The sequence below is a fragment of the Triticum urartu genome, chromosome 1 (genome assembly GCF_003073215.2).
Source record: "Triticum urartu cultivar G1812 chromosome 1, Tu2.1, whole genome shotgun sequence".
Lineage (NCBI taxonomy): Eukaryota > Viridiplantae > Streptophyta > Magnoliopsida > Poales > Poaceae > Triticum > Triticum urartu.
Window position 1 is genome coordinate 28,886,855 of NC_053022.1, and position 21,271 is coordinate 28,908,125.

A 21,271-nucleotide genomic window follows, 5' to 3' on the forward strand; every position below is an offset into this window, starting at 1 on the left:
TCAGTTTATCAGGGTGTTTGCAATCTCAGTGAGATTCAGTTCTGTCAGTTTAAGTGTCTTTGAACAATTTCAGTGTCCATGTCCTATCTATGTAAGACTAAATGCTATCTATGGGAGACTAGATGTCTTCCAAACTTCTCTGAATTTGTCTGAACCTGTGATGAAGCAATTTATGAAGTAAACAGATCTCAGCAAGAACTTATGATACAACACACACAAATAAACTACATCAGACTTAGATAATTTAGTTCTTAACTTAACTTAGCACCAGTTCTCAGCATCAGGATAATATTTGGGCAGTACAGATCAGGGCAAACACCACCCCCACACCAACCAAAATGATCTGAACCCATTACAGTTCTTAGGTAGTTCAAAGGTAGATCAGGGCATATTTGCATCAGACTGATCATTCCTAGGCCAATTATATATATAGGCCTCATATATACTTACCATCCAGAGAGCTGCCACTTCACTCCTCCATCACAACTTCCTTTATCTTGTCCAACTTTTCCTTGCACCCATGACCAACCTTAAGGAGCTCAGCAATGACATTCTCCAGCTTCTTCTTCTCTTCTTTAAGGAGATCTTTCTCCACCTCTAGCTCCTTCATGGCCTTCCTTGTGTTCTGCATTATATCAGCTTGACTCTGAAGGATGCACCTTTGTTCTTTCTTGAGCTTAAGCTTCTCCATTTGAAGCTCAATCTTTGCCTGCTCCTCAAGTTGCTTCTTCTTCTCCTTCAGTTCATTGATTGCCTGGCTTGTGCAACCCATGTCATGATATTTGATTCCATCCTGATAATCAAACAACTTGGACACATCATCCACCAGCTGGCTATACTGATTGGCCAGAGAAGCAAGCTCCTTCTGCAGTTTTGCAACCTCTATCCCATGAGCCTCATTATCCTGGGCTCTACCAAGGTTCTGCTCATGATACATATCCCAGAGCTTGCTTAAGCACCTTTGCAGAATTACAGGCCAGGGGGCATCTACCCACTCCAGAACACCACAGTTCACACCATCCTAAAAATCAATTTAATTTTACAGTGAACAAGCAAATTCAGAATAACAAATCATAAACAATAATGATATAAGCTACACTAGCTAGTTAGTTCTATACTACAAGTACAGTATTCATACTTGTTTCCAGTGCTCTTTATTACAAGTAAAGTATTCAGACATACCAATGTTTTCAGACTTAAGGAAAATTCAGAATAACAGCAACTAAACACTCTGTTTCCACTACATAGCAGAAATTCAAACTAATCAAATCCACACCAACTTGGTCCATTACCTCAGTAGCACATCCTATGAATCTCCTGCCAGTGTCAGTGCCTTCAAATGCCACAAACTTGCCCGCCCTCTGCCTGTGCAGGATGCACCTTCTGTCAGATTCAGTCACAAGCCCACAGAAACTAGGGTCTATCACAGTGTCAGGAGTTTGCTGCAAAAGCAAAAGCATATCTATATCAAGAACAACTCACATATATCAACTTAAATGGAAAAATCTCAAATATCTTCAAACCCTAACCCTAGAACAGAACAGACATGAGAGGGAGAGGATAGACTGAGATGACTTACAAAGTACTCCATCTGCATGCTGCTGAACTCGCTCATGTACTCGTCATCGTCGTCCGACGTCTCGTTGCTGTTCGGCCACGACGGCATGGTCGCGGCGTCGCCGGAGCGCGAGAAGAAGAAACAGAATCAGAGGAGAGCAGAGAGGAGTTGAGTGAGCTCGGGGGAGAGTGAGAGAGCTGGTGGGGACGAGCAGCCCGGTCGGCCAGGTTATGACCTGGTCCCGACCAGGTGCGACCGACGAGCGGCTCTAACGGCCCCGCGCGCGCCGTTAGCTGTTAGGTGGGCCGCCAGCCTGGCATGTGGGCCACTCACGTCAGAATCGCGGTTAAAACGGTCAAAACCACCATTCAGTCAACCTGGTAGTTTTTAGTCACGTTTTTACATTTTTTTGGTAGTTTTCGGCCACTTTTAAAAAAGTGGTAGTTCTGTGGGACGCAAACCCCTAAACTGGTAGTGTTTTGTCAATCACTCGACTAAGGAGGCTGTCAGTTCTGTCAATGACGCTAAATACTTGCAGTTAGGAAATAACAGTCCCCATATTGGAAGGCTTTTCGTCGAAAAATATTGGAAGGCTTGTTTATTTTGTCTTGGGTCAAAAAATATTGGAAGGCTTATATTTGTTTACAGAGGGAGTAATAAATAAGAAGGCTAGCTTAGGTTCTAAGAATTGTTGAAACATACTATATACTCATAACAGAAATATAAAACAAAGACATGGACAATTTATTCCTGCTATGTGATGAGAAGCACTATTCTAATAGAGATAGAAATGCTTGTTTAAATTATATGTCTGCTTTACCATGCTTGCCAATATCCACTTCTGCTTCAAGTGCTTCTATAATTGCAACTTCGGGAAGTGTGTGGTTTGAAGATGTGAGATGTGGTTCTTACATAAATATTTAAATGGGCACTTATGAATTAGAAGGGAATAGTTGCCTTGCCTTAGCAAAGTTCGTGTAAGGAAAATGATTGCCTCAGCTAACACAATACTTATAGGAACGATAGATGCAAATTCAAGAACTTAATAAGATAATTATTTTTTCCTTCCAGAACAATGGTCTGTTTGTGCCAGGGACTAACATATTTCATAGGAGACATGATTTATATCTTTTAGGGTCAGTACAATTTTCATACAATCATGGTTTTATCTTTTAAAGTCGGTAGATTTTTCATTTATTGTTTTATTCCCCTGAATGTTTACCTAAGCGGATAGCTGCTATTCATTGTATCTTTTGTCAGATGGCTTCTATCACCCTTGCTGATCTATGTTGTGGAAGACAAAATCAAATGCTATGTGTCCGGGTGCCTCGGCTTACGCATTTTTGCAGCAGTTTAGAGAGCGGTCCTATCAAGCTCATACACATGGTCATCATCGACGTGCAGGTACTGTTTAGCACATAACATGGCAGCAGACCAATTGTGCATATGTTTTTCCTTTCATGATGCATCCTTTTGTCCTAGGGTAACTGCCACTAGTAGAAAACAGGGCTTTGGTCCAAGCCGGGGTCAGCCCATTAGTCCCGGTTCAGTCCAGAACGGGGACCAATGTGGGCATTGGTCCCGGTTCGTGAGCCCAGGGGGCCGGCCGGGCCACGTGGGCCATTGGTCCCGGTTCATCTGGACCTTTTGGTCCCGGTTGGTGGGATGAACCGGGACCAATGGGCCTCGCTCCTGGCCCACCACCATTGGTCCCGGTTGGTGGCTTGAACCGGGACCAAAGGCTCCCCTTTAGTCCCGGCTCATGTCACCAACCGGGACCAATGAGGTGCCTATATATACCCCTCGCTTGCGAGCAGAGCACCCCAGTGCTCTATTTTTCTCTGGCCGAGGGGGAGAGGGCTTGGTGGTGCTCTAGCTCACCTCCTATGCACACAAGGTGTTCAATCGAATGCCCGAGCCACACTACTTAAGCTTTCTCCTCTCCAAGCTCGACCTCCAAGCTCCATTTTCCATAATATTTGTCTAGGTTTAGCGGTCCGTCACGCCCCGTCCCCGTCTTCACCGCCGTTGATCACCCGCGCCGAGCTCATCGCCGGCACCACCGTGGTGAGCCTCTTGTTCTTATCTTCTTTCTGAAAGGAAAAATATTCTTACTTGTATGTTTACATAGATACTTGTATTATTTTCTTACTTTTATTATTGCATCTTATATAGTGCGATGGTTTTGGTATCCGGCCCCGTCGGCCCTCGTCCTGTCTATGATTCGGATGTGGTATATATATTATCTTTATAACTATTGGTTCATTTATTGTTTATGAAAATTATGCCGACCAACGTGACATAGATTTTATTTATGTAGGATGTATGTGAATCGGAAATGCCAACCGACCCTATTGTCGAGAGGTTAAATTTAGTTGAAGAAGAAAACAATTTGTTGAAGGAAAAAATAAAAAAATTGAGGAGGAGAAGATGATATTGGAGTTGCATGTTGCGGATGTCGTCGATGATCACAAGATCAAGATGGATGCAATGCGCTTGAAGATTAGAAAGATTAGAAAATATGCCATTCATACCGAGGCTTGGTATCATTATGCGTTGGATCAATTGTTACCTTGGTTGCGATTATGATCGCATTTGTTTTCGCATTGAAATGTTTTACATAGTTTCAATGTATGGTTTAATTAATTAGATGCTCTGGAGAGCTATATGTTGTTAGATGAGAACTATGTATGCACTTTGGTTTTAATGTGATGATGAACTTCTATTAATTTGGACACTTAATTATATATAATGCACGCAGATGAACCGGCAATGGATGTACGGTGACAGACACACCTGCGAGTACATTAAGGGCGTGCATGAGTTTCTCGATGCGGCTGAGGCAAACAAGCAGAATGGTTTTATGTGTTGTCCATGCACTGAATGTGGGAATACGAGGTCTTACTCTAACCGGAAAATCCTTCACTCCCACCTGCTTTACAAGGGTTTCATGCCACACTATAATGTTTGGACGAGGCAGGGAGAAATAGGGGTTATGATGGAAGACGGCGAAGAAGAAGAGTACGATGACAACTATGTGCCCCCTGAATACGGTGATGCTGCAACGGGGGGAGCTGGTGAAGATCAAGAGGAACCAGACGATGTGCCCAATGATGCTGCAACGGGTGAAGCTGCTGAAGATCAAGAGGAACCAGACGATGTGCCCGATGATGATGATCTCCGCTGGGTCATTGTCGATGCAAGGACGCAATGCGAAAGTCAAAAGGAGAAGCTGAAGTTTGATCGCATGTTAGAGGATCACAAAAAAGGGTTATACCCCAATTGCGAAGATGGCAACACAAAGCTCGGTACCGTACTGGAATTGCTGCAGTGGAAGGCAGAGAATGCTGTGGCTCACAAAGGATTTGAGAAGCTACTGAAAATATTAAAGAAGAAGCTTCCAAAGGATAACGAATTGCCCGACAGTACATACGCAACAAAGAAGGTCGTATGCCCTCTAGGATTGGAGGTGGAGAAGATACATGCATGCCCTAATGACTGCATCCTCTACCGCGGTGCATACAAGGATCTGACGCATGCCCGGTATGCGGTGCATTACGGTATAAGATCAGACGAGATGACCCTGGTGATGTTGACGGTGAGCCCCCCAGGAAGAGGGTTCCTGCGAAGGTGATGTGGTATGCTCCTATAATACCATGGTTGAAACGTCTGTTCAGAAATGAAGAGCATGCCAAGTTGATGCGATGGCACAGTGTGAACCGAAAGAAAGATGGGAAGTTGAGAGCACCCGCTGACGGGTTGCAGTGGAGAAAAATCGAGAGAAAGTACTGGGATGAGTTTGCAAAGGACCCAAGGAATGCATGGTTTGCTTTAAGCGCGGATGGCATTAATCCTTTCAGGGAGCAGAGCAGCAATCACAGCACCTGGCCCGTGACTCTATGTATGTATAACCTTCCTCCTTGGATGTGCATGAAGCGGAAGTTCATTATGATGCCAGTTCTCATCCAAGGCCCTAAGCAACCCGGCAACGAAACTGATGTGTACCTAAGGCCATTAGTTGAAGAACTTTTACAGCTGTGGAATGGAAACGGTGTACGTACGTGGGATGAGCACAGACAGGAGGAATTTAACCTTAAGGCGTTGCTGTTCGTGACCATCAACGATTGGCCCGCTCTCAGTAACCTTTCAGGACAGACAAACAAAGGATACCACGCATGCACGCACTGTTTAGATGACACTGAAAGTATATACCTAGACAAATGCAGGAAGAATGTGTACCTGGGCCATCATCGATTTCTTCCGACCAACCATCAATGTCGAAAGAAAGGCAAGCATTTCAAAGGCGAGGCATATCACCGGAAGAAGCCCGCCATGCGTACCGGTGATCACGTACTTGCTATGGTCAATGATTTACACTGCGTAATCTTTGGAAAGGGTCCCGGTGGACTAGCTGTTCCGAATGACGCTGAGGGACACGCACCCATGTGGAAGAAGAAATCTATATTTTGGGACCTACCCTACTGGAAAGACCTAGAGGTCCGCTCCTCAATCGACGTGATGCACGTGACGAAGAACCTTTGCATGAACCTGCTAGGCTTCTTGTGCGTGTATGGGAAGACAAAAGATACATGTGAGGCACGGGAGGACCTACAACGTTTGCACGAATAAGATGGCAAGCCTCCGAAGCAGTATAAAGGTCCAGCCAGCTACGCTCTTACGAAAGAAGAGAAAGAAATCTTCTTTGAATGCCTGTTCAGTATGAAGGTCACGACTGGCTTCTCGTCGAATATAAAGGGAATAATAAATATGCCAGAGAAAAAGTTTCAGAACCTAAAGTCTCATGACTGGCACGTGATTATGACGCAAGTGCTTCCGGTTGCATTGAGGGGGCTTCTATCGAAAAACATCCGATTAGCCATTGTGAAGCTATGTGCATTCCTCAATGCAATCTCTCAGAAGGTGATCGATCCAGAAATCGTACCAAGGCTAAGGAGTGATGTGGCGCAATGTCTTATCAGTTTCGAGCTGGTGTTCCCACCATCCTTCTTCAATATCATGACGCACGTCCTAGTTCATCTAGTCGACGAGATTGTATCCTGGGGCCCGTATTTCTACACAATATGTTCCCCTTTGAGAGGTTCATGGGAGTCCTAAAGAAATATGTCTGTAACCACGCTAGGCCAGAAGGAAGCATCTCCATGGGCCATCAAACAGAGGATGTTATCGGGTTTTGTGTTGACTTCATTCCTGGCCTTAAGAATATAGGTCTCCCTAAATCGCGGTATGAGGGGAGACTGACTGGAAAAGGCACTATTGGAAGAAACTCAATAATATGCAGGGACGGATATTCTTGGTCTCAAGCACACTACACAGTTTTACAGAACTCTACCTTGGTGACCCCGTATGTCGATGAACACAAGAACAGTCTGCGCTCCAAACACCCGGAGCAGTGCGACGACTGGATTACATGTGAACACATCAGGACTTTCAGTAGTTGGTTGGAAACACGTCTCAGAGGTGACAACACTGTTTGTGATGAGTTGTACTTGTTGTCCAGGGGACCATCTTTGACTGTATTGACTTACAAAGGATACGAGATAAATGGGAATACATTTTACACAATCTCCCAAGATCAAAAGAGCACCAACCAAAACAGCGGTGTCCGCTTTGATGCAGCAACCGAGAGCGGAAAGGACACATATTATGGTTACATAGTGGACATATGGGAACTTGACTACGGACCTGATTTTAAGGTCCCTTTGTTTAAGTGCAAATGGGTCAATCTGTTAGGCGGCGGGGTACAGGTAGACCCCAGTACGGAATGACAACAGTGAATCTGAAAAATCTTGCGTACACTGACGAACCGTTCATCCTAGCCAATGATGTGGCACAGGTTATCTATGTGAAGGACATGTCTACCAAACCGAGAAAAAGAAAAGATAAGGAAGCGAATACATCATACGATGAGCCAAAGCGCCACATAGTTCTTTCAGGAAAAAGGGACATCCTGGGAGTGGATGGCAAGACAGGCATGTCTGAAGATTATGAAAAGTTTCATGAAATTCCTCCCTTCAATGTCAAGGCTGACCCAAGCATCCTGATAAACAATGAAGATTATCCATGGTTACGGCGCAATAAGCAAATGACACAAGCGAACAAAAAAGTGAAGACTTTCTCCCGCAACTATTATGATGATACCATGCCAACTTTGTAACACACGAACATGCTACCATTGTCAGTTTTGTACATGCACATGCTATGTGGGTGAAATTATGATACCATGCCAACTTTCAACTTTTTCAGAGTTCATTTGAAATGCTTTCATGTCTTATGGTTCGGCCCTCGTAATACCATGACCATTAGTCCCTGGCCCATGCCAACTTTCAACTTTCTAAAACTAATGGCACTAACAGAAAGTTTATAATTTTGCTCCTCGCCCCTGGCCCATGACCATTAGTACCGGTTTGTGCCACAAACCGGGACTAAAGGGTTGGTCCTCGTTGCGGGCAGAGTTTAGTCCCACCTCGCCAACCGAAGGGGGCTCACACCGGTTTATAAGCCCTTCCCTCAGTGCCTTGTTGAGCTCCTCTCAAAGTGAAAATAGATGCCCTAATAGAGAAAAGTTTAACCTAAATTCATAGTGAATTTCTCTGAAATTCATAGAAATTTACTAGGAATTTAGGTTGAATTTTCTCTATAAGCGCATCTATTCTCATTTTTTTAGTAAGTTAATCACAAACTTGTGATTCAAACAATTTTCAAAGAATTCAACTTTTAACTATTCAAATTTGAAAACTAATGGCACTAACAGAAAGTTTATAATTTTTCTAAAACTAATGGCACTAACAGAAAGTTTATAATTTTGCTAACCTAAAAGCAAACAGAATTAAAAATTAAAGCAAAAAACAAAAGAACATAAATAATGCAAAAAAACAAATCAAAAAACAGGAAAAAAACTATTTTTATAGTAAAGTTAATCACAAAATAAAATAAATAAAGCAACAAAGAAAACAAAAAAGCTAAAAAAGTGTTTTCAAATTTGAAAACTAATGGCACTAACAGAAAGTTTATAATTTTCTAAAACTAAAAGAAAAAAGAATAAAAAAATAAAGCAAAAAACAAAAAAAAATGCAGAAAACAAAACAAAAAAACTGGAAAAAAATAGCAACAATAAGTATTTTGTTGTAAGTAGAAACAAAATAAAATAAATAAAGCAACAGAAAGTTTATAATTTTGCTGACCTAAAAGAAAAAAGAATTAAAAAAATAAAGCAAAAAACAAAAGAAAATAAATAATACAGAAAACAAAACAAAAAAACTGGAAAAAAATAAAAATAGCAACAATAAGCATTTTGTTGTAAGTAGAAACAAAATAAAATAAATAAAGCAACAAAGAAAACAAAAAAACAAAAAAAAGTGTTTTCAAATTTGAGAACTAATGGCACTAACAGAAAGTTTATAATTTTTCTAAAACTAAAAGCAAAAAGAATTTAAAAATAAAGCAAAAAACAAAAGAAAATAAATAATGCAGAAAACAAAACAAAAAAACTGGAAAAAAATTAAATATAGCAACAATAAGTATTTTGTTGTAAGTAGAAACAAAAAAAAGTGCCACCTACTGGGCACCCACGGCCTGAATACGACTAGAAACCCTACCATGGGCTAGGATTCAGGCCCGCGGGAGGCCCAGTAGGCCCACAGGCACACATTGCACGGTTAGGCCCGAAAGCCTGCTTTAGAGAGGAGCTCGAGAGGGAAGGCGCACCGCACCTTATAAACAGGTGCGGCTCCTCGCAACTAGCGAGGTGGGACTAAACATTTGGGCGCGGGGCAACACAAGGCCTTTGGTCCCAGTTGGTGGAACCAACCGGGACTAAAGGGGGAATTGGTGGCACCAACCGTGACCAATGCCCCTCTTTAGTCCCGGTTGGTGCCACCAACCGGGACAAAAGGCCGCCGGGACCAAAGGCCGCCGCTTCCCGCCCTTTGGGCTGCTGAAAATTGGCCTTTGGTCCCGGTTGGTGGCACCAACCGGGACAAAAGGTGGCATTAGTCCCGGTTGGTTTCACGAACCGGGACCAATGCTCTTGCTATATATACAGCACTTAGCAATTTTCAACCAAATCACCCACTTCTCCCCCGACGCCCCCTGCTCCTCCTTGTCGCCGTCGCCGCCCGACGCCCCTGCTCCTCCTCGTCGCCATCGCCACCGACGCCGTCAGGCTGCTCGCCTTCGCCGTCGCTGCCGCCACCGACGCCGTCAGGCTGATTGCCTTCGCCGTCCCCGCCGCCCCCTGTGAGCACAGCCCCGCCCGTCCCGCGCCCCTGCACCCTTGTCCTGCACGGCTGCCGCGCCGCCACCCCTGCCCTGCGCGGCTGCCGTGCGCCGCCCCTGCCCTGCGTTGGTGCCGCGCGCCGCCACTTCCCTGTCAGGCCGGCGCCGCTGCCCCCCCTGATCTGTTTTTTCATGTATATATGGTGTTTTTTTTCAGATTATATGTATATGTGTGAGTATATGATAGTATGTATATATGTTCTCTGTGTATATATATGTTCGTGTATATATGCAAACGATAGATGCTTGTTTTATATATATATATATGCTTGTTTTTTATATATATGTAATGATTTTTTTTATAGAATATGATGTTTTTTTCATAGATGATCCCATATATGATGTATGCACGAATGTGGATGAAATATAATGTTTTTTTGTTCATAGAACATGATGTTTTTTTAATTCACAGATTTTTTTTGTTCATGATCAGGAGGGACGTTGAGGGATAATAGATGGCATTTTTCAGAATTTTCTATCGTGCATAGATGGATTTTAGACCACGGGAGCACCCCCTCCCTATCGTTGCAAAATTTGCTAAGTGATATTAAGAAAGGAAGGAAAAGAAGGATAGGAAAGAAGAAAATAAGAAGAGGAAAGAAAGAACAAGAGGAGAGGAAGAAAAGGAGAAATAAATAAGAAGAAGAAAAAAGAAGAAAAAGAAGAGGAGAAGAAGAAAGGAATAGTGGAGAAGAAGAGAAAATAGAATCGGGAACTAGGGTAGAGGGTCGAGGGTTCGAGGGTTCCATAGGGTCGAGGGATCGAGGGTCGAGGGTTCCAGGGTCGAGGGTCGTTCCTTTCTATTTAGGGTTTCTCCTCTACCGCTACCGCTCGAAGCCCGCGCCACTTGTGGGACGTGGATGTAGTGTCCGACACTGACGGTACATGTATCTCACACCGACGATACTTTCTATTTAGGGTTTCTCCTCTACCGCTCGGCGACCCTCGACGACCCTCGTTCCCGATAAACATGTATCTCACACCTGACCCTTTCTTCTTCTCTTTTTTTTCTTCTTCTTCCTCTTCTTCTCTTTTTTCTTCTTCTTCCTCTTTATTTTATCGAAAACGAGGGTCGTCGAGGGTCAGGGTCGCCGAGCGGTAGAGGAAACCCTAAATAGAAAGTATCATCGGTGTGAGATACATGTGGTCGTCGGTGTCGGACACTACATCCACGTCCCACAAGTGACGCGGGCTTCGACGCCCACGTCACTTGTGGGATGTGGACGTAGTGTCCGACACCGACGGCCACATGTATCTCACACCCACGATACTTGCTATTTAGGGTTTCCTCTACCGCTCGGTGACCCTCGACGACCCTCGTTCCTGATAAAAAAAAGAGGAAGAAGAAGAAAAAAAAGAGGAGAAGAAAGAATAGAGGAGTTACTCCTCTATTCTTTCTTCTCCTCTTTTTTTTCTTCTTCCTCTTCTTTTTTTATCCTTGAAGCGTTGTCGAGGCCACCCCAAACCCTAGAGAAGCATCGCCGAGGCCACCCCAAACCCTAGAGAAGCAGCGTCGAGGCCACTAATTAATATTAGTTCTACGTTTGCCACTAATATATCCATCTGTCATGTTTGAATAATAATTTCCATGTTGTCAATATTTGTAGAAACTATGGACACCGCCCGAGACGAAGTACAAGAAGAGTTGTTGGGGGACATAATCTCACGGTCTGGAAGCAGCTGGCTATGATTATGATGGCTCCGGTGACCTAATGCCGGTGCAAGAAGGAGACCGTGAGGACGGCTCCGGTGACCCAATGCCGGTGCAAGAAGGAGACCGTGATGACGTCTCCGGTGACCGAACCGAGTCCGGCCAGTTATATATATTAGTTAAGCTTCTGCCGACTAGCTAATTGATGCATTCATTGTTTTGGTATGTACACATATTAATTAAGTCTTTGTTCTTTTTCCTAGCCCTTCGGATCGAGCACAACTTCGGTAAAGAGACGAGGCCCGAAGAAAAGTTTGAGATCATAGCAATCGCGCCCGACGGCCAACCGATTGAACCCCTCCGGACAAAGAGCGCATTTGTTGCTCAGTGCGGGGTTTTGGTTAGGGACAAGATCCCGATCAGCATCCAGCAATGGTTTAAGCCGGCTACAGAAGACCCTGAGGTGTCTTATGTCAATGATATGCAGAAAAATGATCTTTGGACTGAGCTGAAGTCAAATTTCACCCTACCGCCAGAGGATAATCCAGAGAAGCCAGTTAAAGAGCAATTAATCAGGTCTTTTGCTCTTAAGAGGATGGCAGAACTATTCAGGAGGTGGAAGAAAGAGCTGAATAAGTTTGTCGAAAATAATGAGACACCAGAATTCAAGGGCAGATATGAGAAGATCAGAGATCACTGGCCCGCATTTGTGGCCCACAAGACATCGGAAAAGAGTAAGAAGATATCGGCGACAAATAAGCAAAATGCTGCGAAGAAGAAGCATCACCATCGCACGGGGTCAGGTGGCTACCTCGTAGCCCGGCCTAAGTGGGCCAAGACTGAGAATGATCTGGTTGATAAAGGGATCGAACCAGAGACAATTAACTGGCCAGACCGTTGCCGGACTTGGTTCTTCGGGGCTGGCAGAACCTTGGACCCTGTAACAGGGAAGTGCATTTGGACGAATAATCAAATGGACATACCAGTCAGGAAGCTTCAGCAGTATATGGAAGCACCGCAGCAAGGGACGTTCTTTCCAGACAGAGAGAACGACGAGCTCACAATGGCCCTCGGGAATCCTGAGCACCCTGGACGGACACGAGGCACGCTAGGCTCCATTCCGTGGAAGGTTGGGTTTCCGGACGCAGGCGGTTACAAATCCCATGAGAGGAGGAAAAAAGTGCAGCAGACCCAAATGCAGGCACTGCAAGCAAGGGTACAAGTGATAGAGGAACGAGAAGCAAATCGCAGCAAACGTACTGCCGAAGCTTCCCCCGAAGCTACCCCGCCATCTCAGCGGAGAAGCAGCGTGGCTTCCACTGAGCTGCTTCAGCCGGAGCATGCCTTGACGGCTCCTGCCAGCTATCCCGTGGATGCTACCACGGAGTCTCAAAATTGCCACCTTATGACGCAATGGATGAATTTGAAGGTCAAGGCGGCTGTTGGCTCTGTTTATCCTACTGAACCCGGCGCAACTTTTCACTGCCGGCCGATTCCAGAAGGATATGCTAGGGTGATGGTGGATGAAATAACGGAGGGATTTGAGGACCTCCGGCTTGACCACCCTACCGGTGAAGGGGAGACTAGGCTGGGGTCTGCTCTGAAGACTCCATGCCTATAGTGGAAGGAGCTCATCAACCTTCCGAACTGGACGCCTCCGCCTCCTCCTCCTCCTCCGGCAAGTCAGGGCACTCCGCCTCCTCCACCGCCTCCTCCTCCGACGAGTCAGGGCACTCCACCTCCTCCACCGCATCCTCCTCCGGCGAGTGACGATCAGGGCACTCGACCGGCTCCTTCTCCAGAACGTGGTGGCACTCCGCCTGCGCCGACGCGCCCGAGCAGCCAGCCTCCTCCTTCTCCGCCTCGTCAGCAAGGGCGGAAGAGACCTGCCGCCGCTCCGGCTGCTCTGGCGCGTCGTAGTCCTTATCCTCCGCCTCGTAAGCAAGTAAAGAAGACAACCGTTCCGTCTGCTCGGCCGGCGTCTAGCAGTACAGCCAGAGGCGGGAAGACATACAGATTCGGTCCTTCTCTGAAGACTCCAGAGAAGTTACCATACGAGAGGACCCCGGAGGAGAACGCCGAGATCGCGCGAACCGAAGTGGATGACTGGTTTCAAGGGTTGAAAGCAAAGAGACATCCACCTCCGGAGGAGAAGCTAGATCCGGTGAAAGCGAAGCGCACTCTGGCAGCCCTGACAAAACCACCCAAGTCTCCGCCGAAAGGAAACTATGAGCGCATTATTGGAAAGGAATTTGCCGAAGCGGAGCGGTCGGGAAGTACTGTCAGTGATCAAAGGCTGAAAGAACGACGAGCTGGGAAATAAATTGCCCAGCTCGGCGAACAAGCGAAGCAATCGTGCCCCCCGCTCAAGGTGCCTAGCGACAACGTCGCTAATGATCCGAGGATGGTGCCCGGTTATAGCAATCTTGCCGATTACCTGCCCGACGATGTACATTATGAACCCATGGAGGTGCAGATACAAAGATACGAGTACGGAAAGCCTCTCGTCAAAGAAGAAAGATCTCTATCAACGATGATGCGAAGATTGCATGATTGGTACTTGAAAATCTGCAGAGACTCTGGGGGGGGGGGAGTTCTTTGTATGTGAAAGTTAAAAAAGAGCATGACCTCGTTGGAATTGAACTGTTGACTGTTCCATTTGAGGAGTTCTTTCAGTTTTTCAATCAATTGGCCCTCGATAAAACAACGGTCACCTGCTACTGTCTGTAAGTAGTACTACTTCTGTCATTAAGTCTCTCTATATAGCTCAGCTCTTTCATTGCATGTATTTATAATCATCCTCACTATATTATGCAGATTGAAGATCGCCGAATTGAAGAAAAGACAAGTCGGTGATATTGGGTTCATTAACACATATCTCATAGATGCAACTCAGGTTAAATTTCATGCCGCAGATACCGAGGCCAACTTGCTACGATCGTTGGTAATAAATGAAAACAAAGATATAATACTCTTTCCTTACAACTTCAAGTGAGTGTTACTGTCTTATGCGTATTCGGTTTCCCTTATATATATATATATTAGTCAAGGTTATAGTAATGTAATTGATGAGTTATGCATGTGTGTGCAGTTACCACTATATTCTCCTAGAGATTAAGCTTGAGAAAGGACTAGTAACTGTCTTAGACTCAAAACGAAAAGATCCCTAGGACTATGCGGACATGACTCAAATGCTCGAGAAGTAAGTTAAATCGATCATTATCCACCATATCAGCAACTTTGTTCATTTCCTGATATATCAAGTAATTGTTTTCTTTGTCTGGCAGGGTTTAGAAAAAATTCTCCAAAAAAGCTCCAAGACTCCCGAAGAAGCTGCAATTTGGACACCCGAAAGTAAGTACTATAGTAGCATGTTCCGCGCATCTCCTATTGATTTGGCATTCTTGCTTATCAGTTTGATTGACCTCTATTTCTTGTAAAGTGGTTGTGGCAGGAAAAAGGGAATGATTTCTGTGGATACTACGTTTGCGAGTCCATCCGCCACACGACCTGTGAGCGGGGCTACACTGACGAACAATATGAAGTACGTAAATAACAACATTCACAATTTCATTTTATCACCATCATTTGTGTTGAGTTTCATTCATTCATATATATATGTATTGACCCCCTTCTTCAAATTAGATGTTTCGGAAGCGGGATGAACTCCTAGCACCAGCTCGCATGCGAGCAATTCAAGAGGAATTGGCGGCATTCTTTCTTGACCACGTGGTCGCTGAAGACGGAGAATACTATGTGGACCATGAGTCTGTATGATTATATTTGTAAGAGATAATTATTGTATATATGTAGCCGGTAGTGTCGGATAGATATACGAGAACTTGTTGTTCGACCAATCTCTCGGAGAAGGAGAGGTGGTCGATATCACTTCTCTCTGTATGCATATATGTTCATGACGATCTTCTGTTTCCTTCGTTTGCTTACTAGCTAGCTAGCGTGTCTAGTCCTCTCTATACGTATAGTACGTAGCGTCGACCAAGCACGAACATAAGAGAGGACACTTCTCTCTATTAATTATAGCTAGCTAACACAATATATGAAACACCTAAATTAACCCTCCAAAACCCCCAACCCCCCCCCCCTAAAAAAACAAAAACCCCAGCCACAGAAATGCTGACGCGTGGATGCCTATTGGTCCCGGTTGGTGCCACCAACCGGGACCAAAGGGTCTCCTGCCTGGGCTCCGCGCACAGGCCACGTGGAGGCCTGTCAGTCCCGGTTCTGGATTGAACCGGGACTAAAGGGGCAGGGCATTAGTACCGACCCTTTAGTCCCGGTTCAGGAACCGGGACAAAAGGCCCTTACGAACCGGGACAATAGGCCCTTTTTCTACCAGTGTGCAGTCGTACCAACATCATTTGCCGGTGCTTATTTACATATCTTACAAGAGGGGATTATCTATAAGCTTGGCTACTTGATGGTCTGGCCACTGCTAAACATACTGAATCCTGCTACAGCTCCAGGTATGAGTTTATCTTAGGTACCACTGAAATTTAACTAATAATATGTAGCATCTTGCCACCTAACAGATTCATATGTGGTCACTAAATTCAATGTCTATAAAATTTTCTGTACTCATATACAGTTAGCATATTGATTGCATTCTCTACTCTCATATGGTGTTGTATCTTCAACTACTTGCAGAAATATATTTTCTAACCTGGTTTAGTTTTATTAATGTCTTGCCAAGCATGATGGATGCTTGCCGAATGGGCATTGTCTGTACTTTTCATAGTGCAAAACGACATGTCATGGCAAGATTGATTGTTTGGTAGAATGATGGTTACTCCTGCATTATAGCGCTACCTATGAAAATTGAAAGGAAGAGTTGTGGTGGTATCACGTGGATGATTTTCTGATTATTAGTTTGCTTCTCAATGATTTGTTCAATATAGGAGGGTCATTTGTTGAGACTTGGTTTGTGCCATAACATTCTTTTGAATTGCTAATACACTTTTCTTTGTGATATTTCTTTACATTTGCCTATGAAAAAAGGAGCTACGTAAATTCCAGTTGTACTTGAGATAAACTAATGGTGTTGTATCTCGTATGTCCTGTTGAATAGAAGGAATCAAGGAAATGATGGCGTTAGTCTTGATCTGGGGAAGTGTTCAGTTCACGTATAGGATATATGCCATTGATACCAGTATACAACACAGTTTTTGTTTGTTGCAAGGTAGCCTCTCTTTTTTATTTGCTGGTTCCTCAGACCACTACCTTTTCTTCTTTAGAACTTACTCCAAGTGACAAGTACTGATAAGCATATCCCTCAGATCACTACCTTTCCTTTAGAACACACACAACATATCCAGACACACTCGGGTATCACCCTCTCATACACATGGCTAATACCCTCTACCTCTAACAGTATACAGACATATCTTCTCTTTGCCTGTTCAATTTCTTTCTCGTTGCTCTTCAGTTGATCAATTCGAACATGGTACCCCATGCCCACAATATACTCATCGTCACTGCTCCGATCCGCCCGACCCCAACGACTCAGCTACTTTCTATCACCACCTGGTACTCCTCTTTGCTTGATGCTCCTGCGCTGCTTATTGTGCTCGCCGTTGCTGATGTATTTAATTTCATGCATTATGGTTCAGTGGGTGTCTAGAAGACCTGGTAGATTTTTAGTAAAATGACCTATATATTGGTTTCAGAACATAGCGAGACTATGTCCTAATATACTTGGCTACTTTTATCTTTTTGCATCAGTTCTGAGTGGTATATGGAATATGGGGTTTGCAGAGTTAAGTAGTGAGACAACATTTTATGTAGTAATTGTACCCCGGTGCAATAGTTGTTTTGATCCAGTTCCATTAATATGTTAGCTTACGTTAATGATATGGGAACTCTGAAGAAAATTCCGTATGGCCGATCCATATTTATGAGTTGTGCATGTGCGGTATGGTTGGTTGTTTATGCATTCTTGCTCTCTAGACCTTTGTTGGGCGACGATACCATTTGGTACAGAACATAATTTGAACACCCATGCTGCTTCCTATTTCTTTACACTTCAATCATTCAATTTTTTCTTGATGCTTTTTGTGTTATTTTCAGGAGCAATTTAAGATTGAAAAGGATGAAGGGAGGATGCAACTGACACGGTAGGATGCTCCGTGTCAAATTGTATATTTATCTTTCTTTTTAGCTAGATGAGAAACAGTAACATGTGAAACATATCGCAACATACTCTAGCCTGGAGTGACAGTCTAGATATATAGAGGGCATTGCCCATAAATCTGCATATTGGTAGCTTGTCGCTTCTATAAACTATCACTAAATTTAGTATGCATGTTATTTCTCTTGATTACCTGTATCGGATTTGTGAATTTGACATTTTATCCCTTTTTTACCCATGAAGTGTGAAGACAGCCTGCATCCCAATCTCAGCTCTTTGATTCCGCGGAGACAACGAGTGATGGCCGTGGCTCAACGGCGGCGGAGAAGATGGTGCAGTGTCTCAGGCTGGGGTTTGATATGTTGTGCAGCCTAAGGCAAGTTCTACAATGACTCTACTTCTCTTTTGGAGATCACATGTCTTTTGGAGCATGTTAGGCTTTGATTTCAATTCAATGATGTGCTCTGTTATCAACCTTGTAAAACTGTCACCTATCTGATAATATGGACGTAACCTTGCTATGCCTGATGATTGAACATTTTTCTGTTAAGCTTGTTTAACTCTATTCATATTTTAACAACTGAGCTACTCTAGCACGCATATGCACGTTCACAACGTCACCGCCAAGGCAAGTGCGCAAAGGACTGCACAGGAGGCGCGCCCCATCCACTAGTACCAGAGAAAAGGTGGAGTGACCAAGAGATACCCCTTAATTAGCGATCTCACAGTTCTAGCATGTTTTCATGAGGGCGCTCCTCCTATCCAGTGCTTAAGGCGCCCTGAAGCACCCTAGCACCCGCGTGTGTCGTGGCTGGGCCGCAGCCCATTAGCACATTGCACCGCTCCAACCGCTCAGTCGCTCTAGCTGGAGCCACTCTTGCTCGAGTCGCTCTAGCTTGGGTTGCTCATTGCTAAACACGAGATTGAAAAAGGTTCCTAAATTTTTTTAAAAAATGATAAATTTGTTAAAAAAGCATAAATCTTGGAGAAAATTCACAGAAGTTATAAATTTGAAAAGAGAGCTTAGGAATTTTGGATAAAAAAATTAAAAAAATTGAGAAATAAAGTTTGACAAAATTCGCAAGTTTGAAAAAGTTCGCGAATTTTAGAAGAAATCATGAATTTTGGATAAAAAATTTACAAAACCTGACTAAAGTTTAAAAGTTTAAAAACTTCACAAATTCAAGAAAATATCATCGACTAAAAAAATTATGAATCTTAAAAATGTTTTCAAATTTGAAAAAAAAACAAGAAAAGAAAAAGGGAAAGAAAAACAATGAGAAAAGTAAACAAAAAACCGAGCCAAAACCTACGGGAACCTTTTAGAAACTGGTGTTGGGAGGAGACATTTTGGGGCGGCCTAGTGCGCTAGCCAGTAGATGGAGCATTGGCACTACGAATAAGACTGTAACTAGCGGCATAAGCAATGAATAGGATTTGGGCGGGGTTCTTTTCCCCCCTTTCTTATTTCTTTGTTTTTCGAGACTTTTATTCCTTTTTCTAGTTTTCAGCTCGGTATTACTTTTTCCTTTTTCTTTTAATTTCCGTTCAACTTTTCTTTTTCATTCTATGCCTTTAAAGATTTTCCATTTTGTTTTTCCTTTTTCATAGTTTTCCCCAGTTTTCGTTTATAAATATGTTATGCCTACATTAACAATTTAAAAAATACAGTGAATACATATTCAAGTATGCAGAGAATATTTTTAAAGTACATGACAATTTTTCCTTTTATATACACAAGGAGAATATTGTGTACATTTTCCAAGATTAACCAGCTTGTCAAAACTGATGCTCTCGATAGCGTAATAGAGAAAACCTGGAATTGCCTTAACCAAGCCCACGTTCGAATGCATGGGCTCGATGTCTATTTGCTGTCATTTTTCAAACAGAGTTAGAAACGCCGCCAAAAATTGGAACACAAATGCAAAATCTCCTACAATCTTGTACCTAGATTACAACACTGCGATCTTTACCATTGATAAATTAAAATAAGCTGAATTCTCAGGTTTTCAATTGGCAATTGAAAATTTGGCTTGTAGAATTGACTAATTGAATTACTGTAATCAAATTTCATTTTAGGTCCGGGTTAACGAAAAATCCAAACAGGTGATATTTTTAGGCTACCGCTATAAGTGGTTCACGGCAATCACTCAACCGGCAATGACAACCTATAGAGATTAATTTTGGTCTCTCTTAAATTTATATTCAATCGACACCTTAGGAAAGACCAAACAATAGTTCAGTTTATGATTATTATTCCCTCAGCAGAGGCACGTACGGTACGTGCATCGTCGATCACTTCACTTCTTCTTAGCGAGGAAGACGTCGGAGAGCACGGTGTCGGAGCGCAGCGCCGCCTTGAGGAGGCCGAGCCCCTCGTCCATGCCGACGCTGACGAACTTCTCGGCGAGCTCCACGTCCATGTTGACGCTGAACTTGTTGATGAGGGTGATGCTGGAGATGGCGGACATGGGGGTCACCTCCAGCCCGTCCGTGACCATGTAGGTGACGAGCCCCTTAACGTACCCGCCGGTCTCGTCGCCGGCCGCAGCCGCCGTGGACGAGGTCTTGGGCGCGGCGGACGGCAGCACGAACGTGACCTCGGTGGCCATGGCCTGCTTGCACTGCGGGCACGCAGCCTTGGCCTCCATGGTGGCGGTGGCGCAGTAGCCTGCGCAGGTGTACATCTTGAACCTGGCCAGCGGGGAGGACGGGGACGACCCCTCGCCGCCGCCGCCCTGCAGGAGCAGCAGCTCCCGGGCGTCCGGGTGCAGCACCTTGGGCTGGAGCAGCTCGGACTTGTCCTTGTTGGGCTGCAGGTAGGAGGAGCCGATGTTGTCGACGCTCTGGTACAGGCGGCCGATGCTCCCCTGCATGGTGCCGGCGGAGATGAGCTTCACCACGGCGCCGATGGGCAGGGTCAGCAGGCTGAAGACGAAGTCGACGAACTCCTTGCCGGCCTCCGCGAACAGCACCTTCTTGGACTTGGTGTCCACCAGCAGCTTCAGCGAGATCTTGTTGCTGGAAGACATGGCTGATGGTTCCCGTCCCGGAGATGATCGATGGAGAGGATGGGGTGGTGGGATTTATATAGGAGGGCCTCGAAATTAAGGAAGGAGGCGAAGGGATTTGGTTGCTAGAGTAGTAATCAACTGAAGAGAAGCGTTTGCGGTTGTCCCTTTGGCTTCTCGACGAGTAATAAAGGAGGAGTTGCTTGGGAACTGTAAACACACAGAAGAGAATCCAATTTTCCTTCACTACTTTTTTTTTTAAAACGAAGGGTCAAGAAGAGCCCAACTTTAAATTAACAAAGCCATCAACCAATCAAAATTATAAACCCGAAACTAATACAAGAAAACATAAAAGCGACAAGATACAAAAGCATTGGAAAGCAGCTCACAAGCCTCACACACCTAGCTAAATATGATCAAACATGGAGACACGCAACTCGGAGACGTGAAGGTCCTCGATCGCGGACAAGTCACAGGGAAGTAGGAGAATGCCAACACAGGAGCAGCACTTCCGACAGCGAGGAAGGGCACACCGTTGCCAAATCACCAGCGGCCCAACTCCACTGTCGAAGAAGGCCCCTACCTCCTTGCTTGTCTCGAAGGCGCGACCG

The 21,271-nt window shown here is 44.5% G+C and overlaps 2 protein-coding genes across 2 annotated transcripts; both read right to left on the reverse strand.

Annotated features, from left to right (window-relative positions):
• Positions 1 to 469: 469 nt before the first annotated feature.
• On the reverse strand, positions 470 to 1,688 carry LOC125532640. Its single transcript, XM_048696627.1, has 3 exons — positions 1,580 to 1,688; positions 1,293 to 1,442; positions 470 to 1,021 (listed from the first exon to the last, which is right to left on the reverse strand). Exons 1-3 carry the CDS (start codon positions 1,664 to 1,666, stop codon positions 470 to 472), a joined length of 789 nt encoding a protein of 262 aa, XP_048552584.1. The 5' UTR covers positions 1,667 to 1,688.
• An 18,261-nt stretch (positions 1,689 to 19,949) lies between these two features.
• On the reverse strand, positions 19,950 to 20,681 carry LOC125545844. The gene has a single exon (XM_048709921.1). It carries the CDS (start codon positions 20,679 to 20,681, stop codon positions 19,950 to 19,952), a length of 732 nt encoding a protein of 243 aa, XP_048565878.1.
• Positions 20,682 to 21,271: the final 590 nt, after the last annotated feature.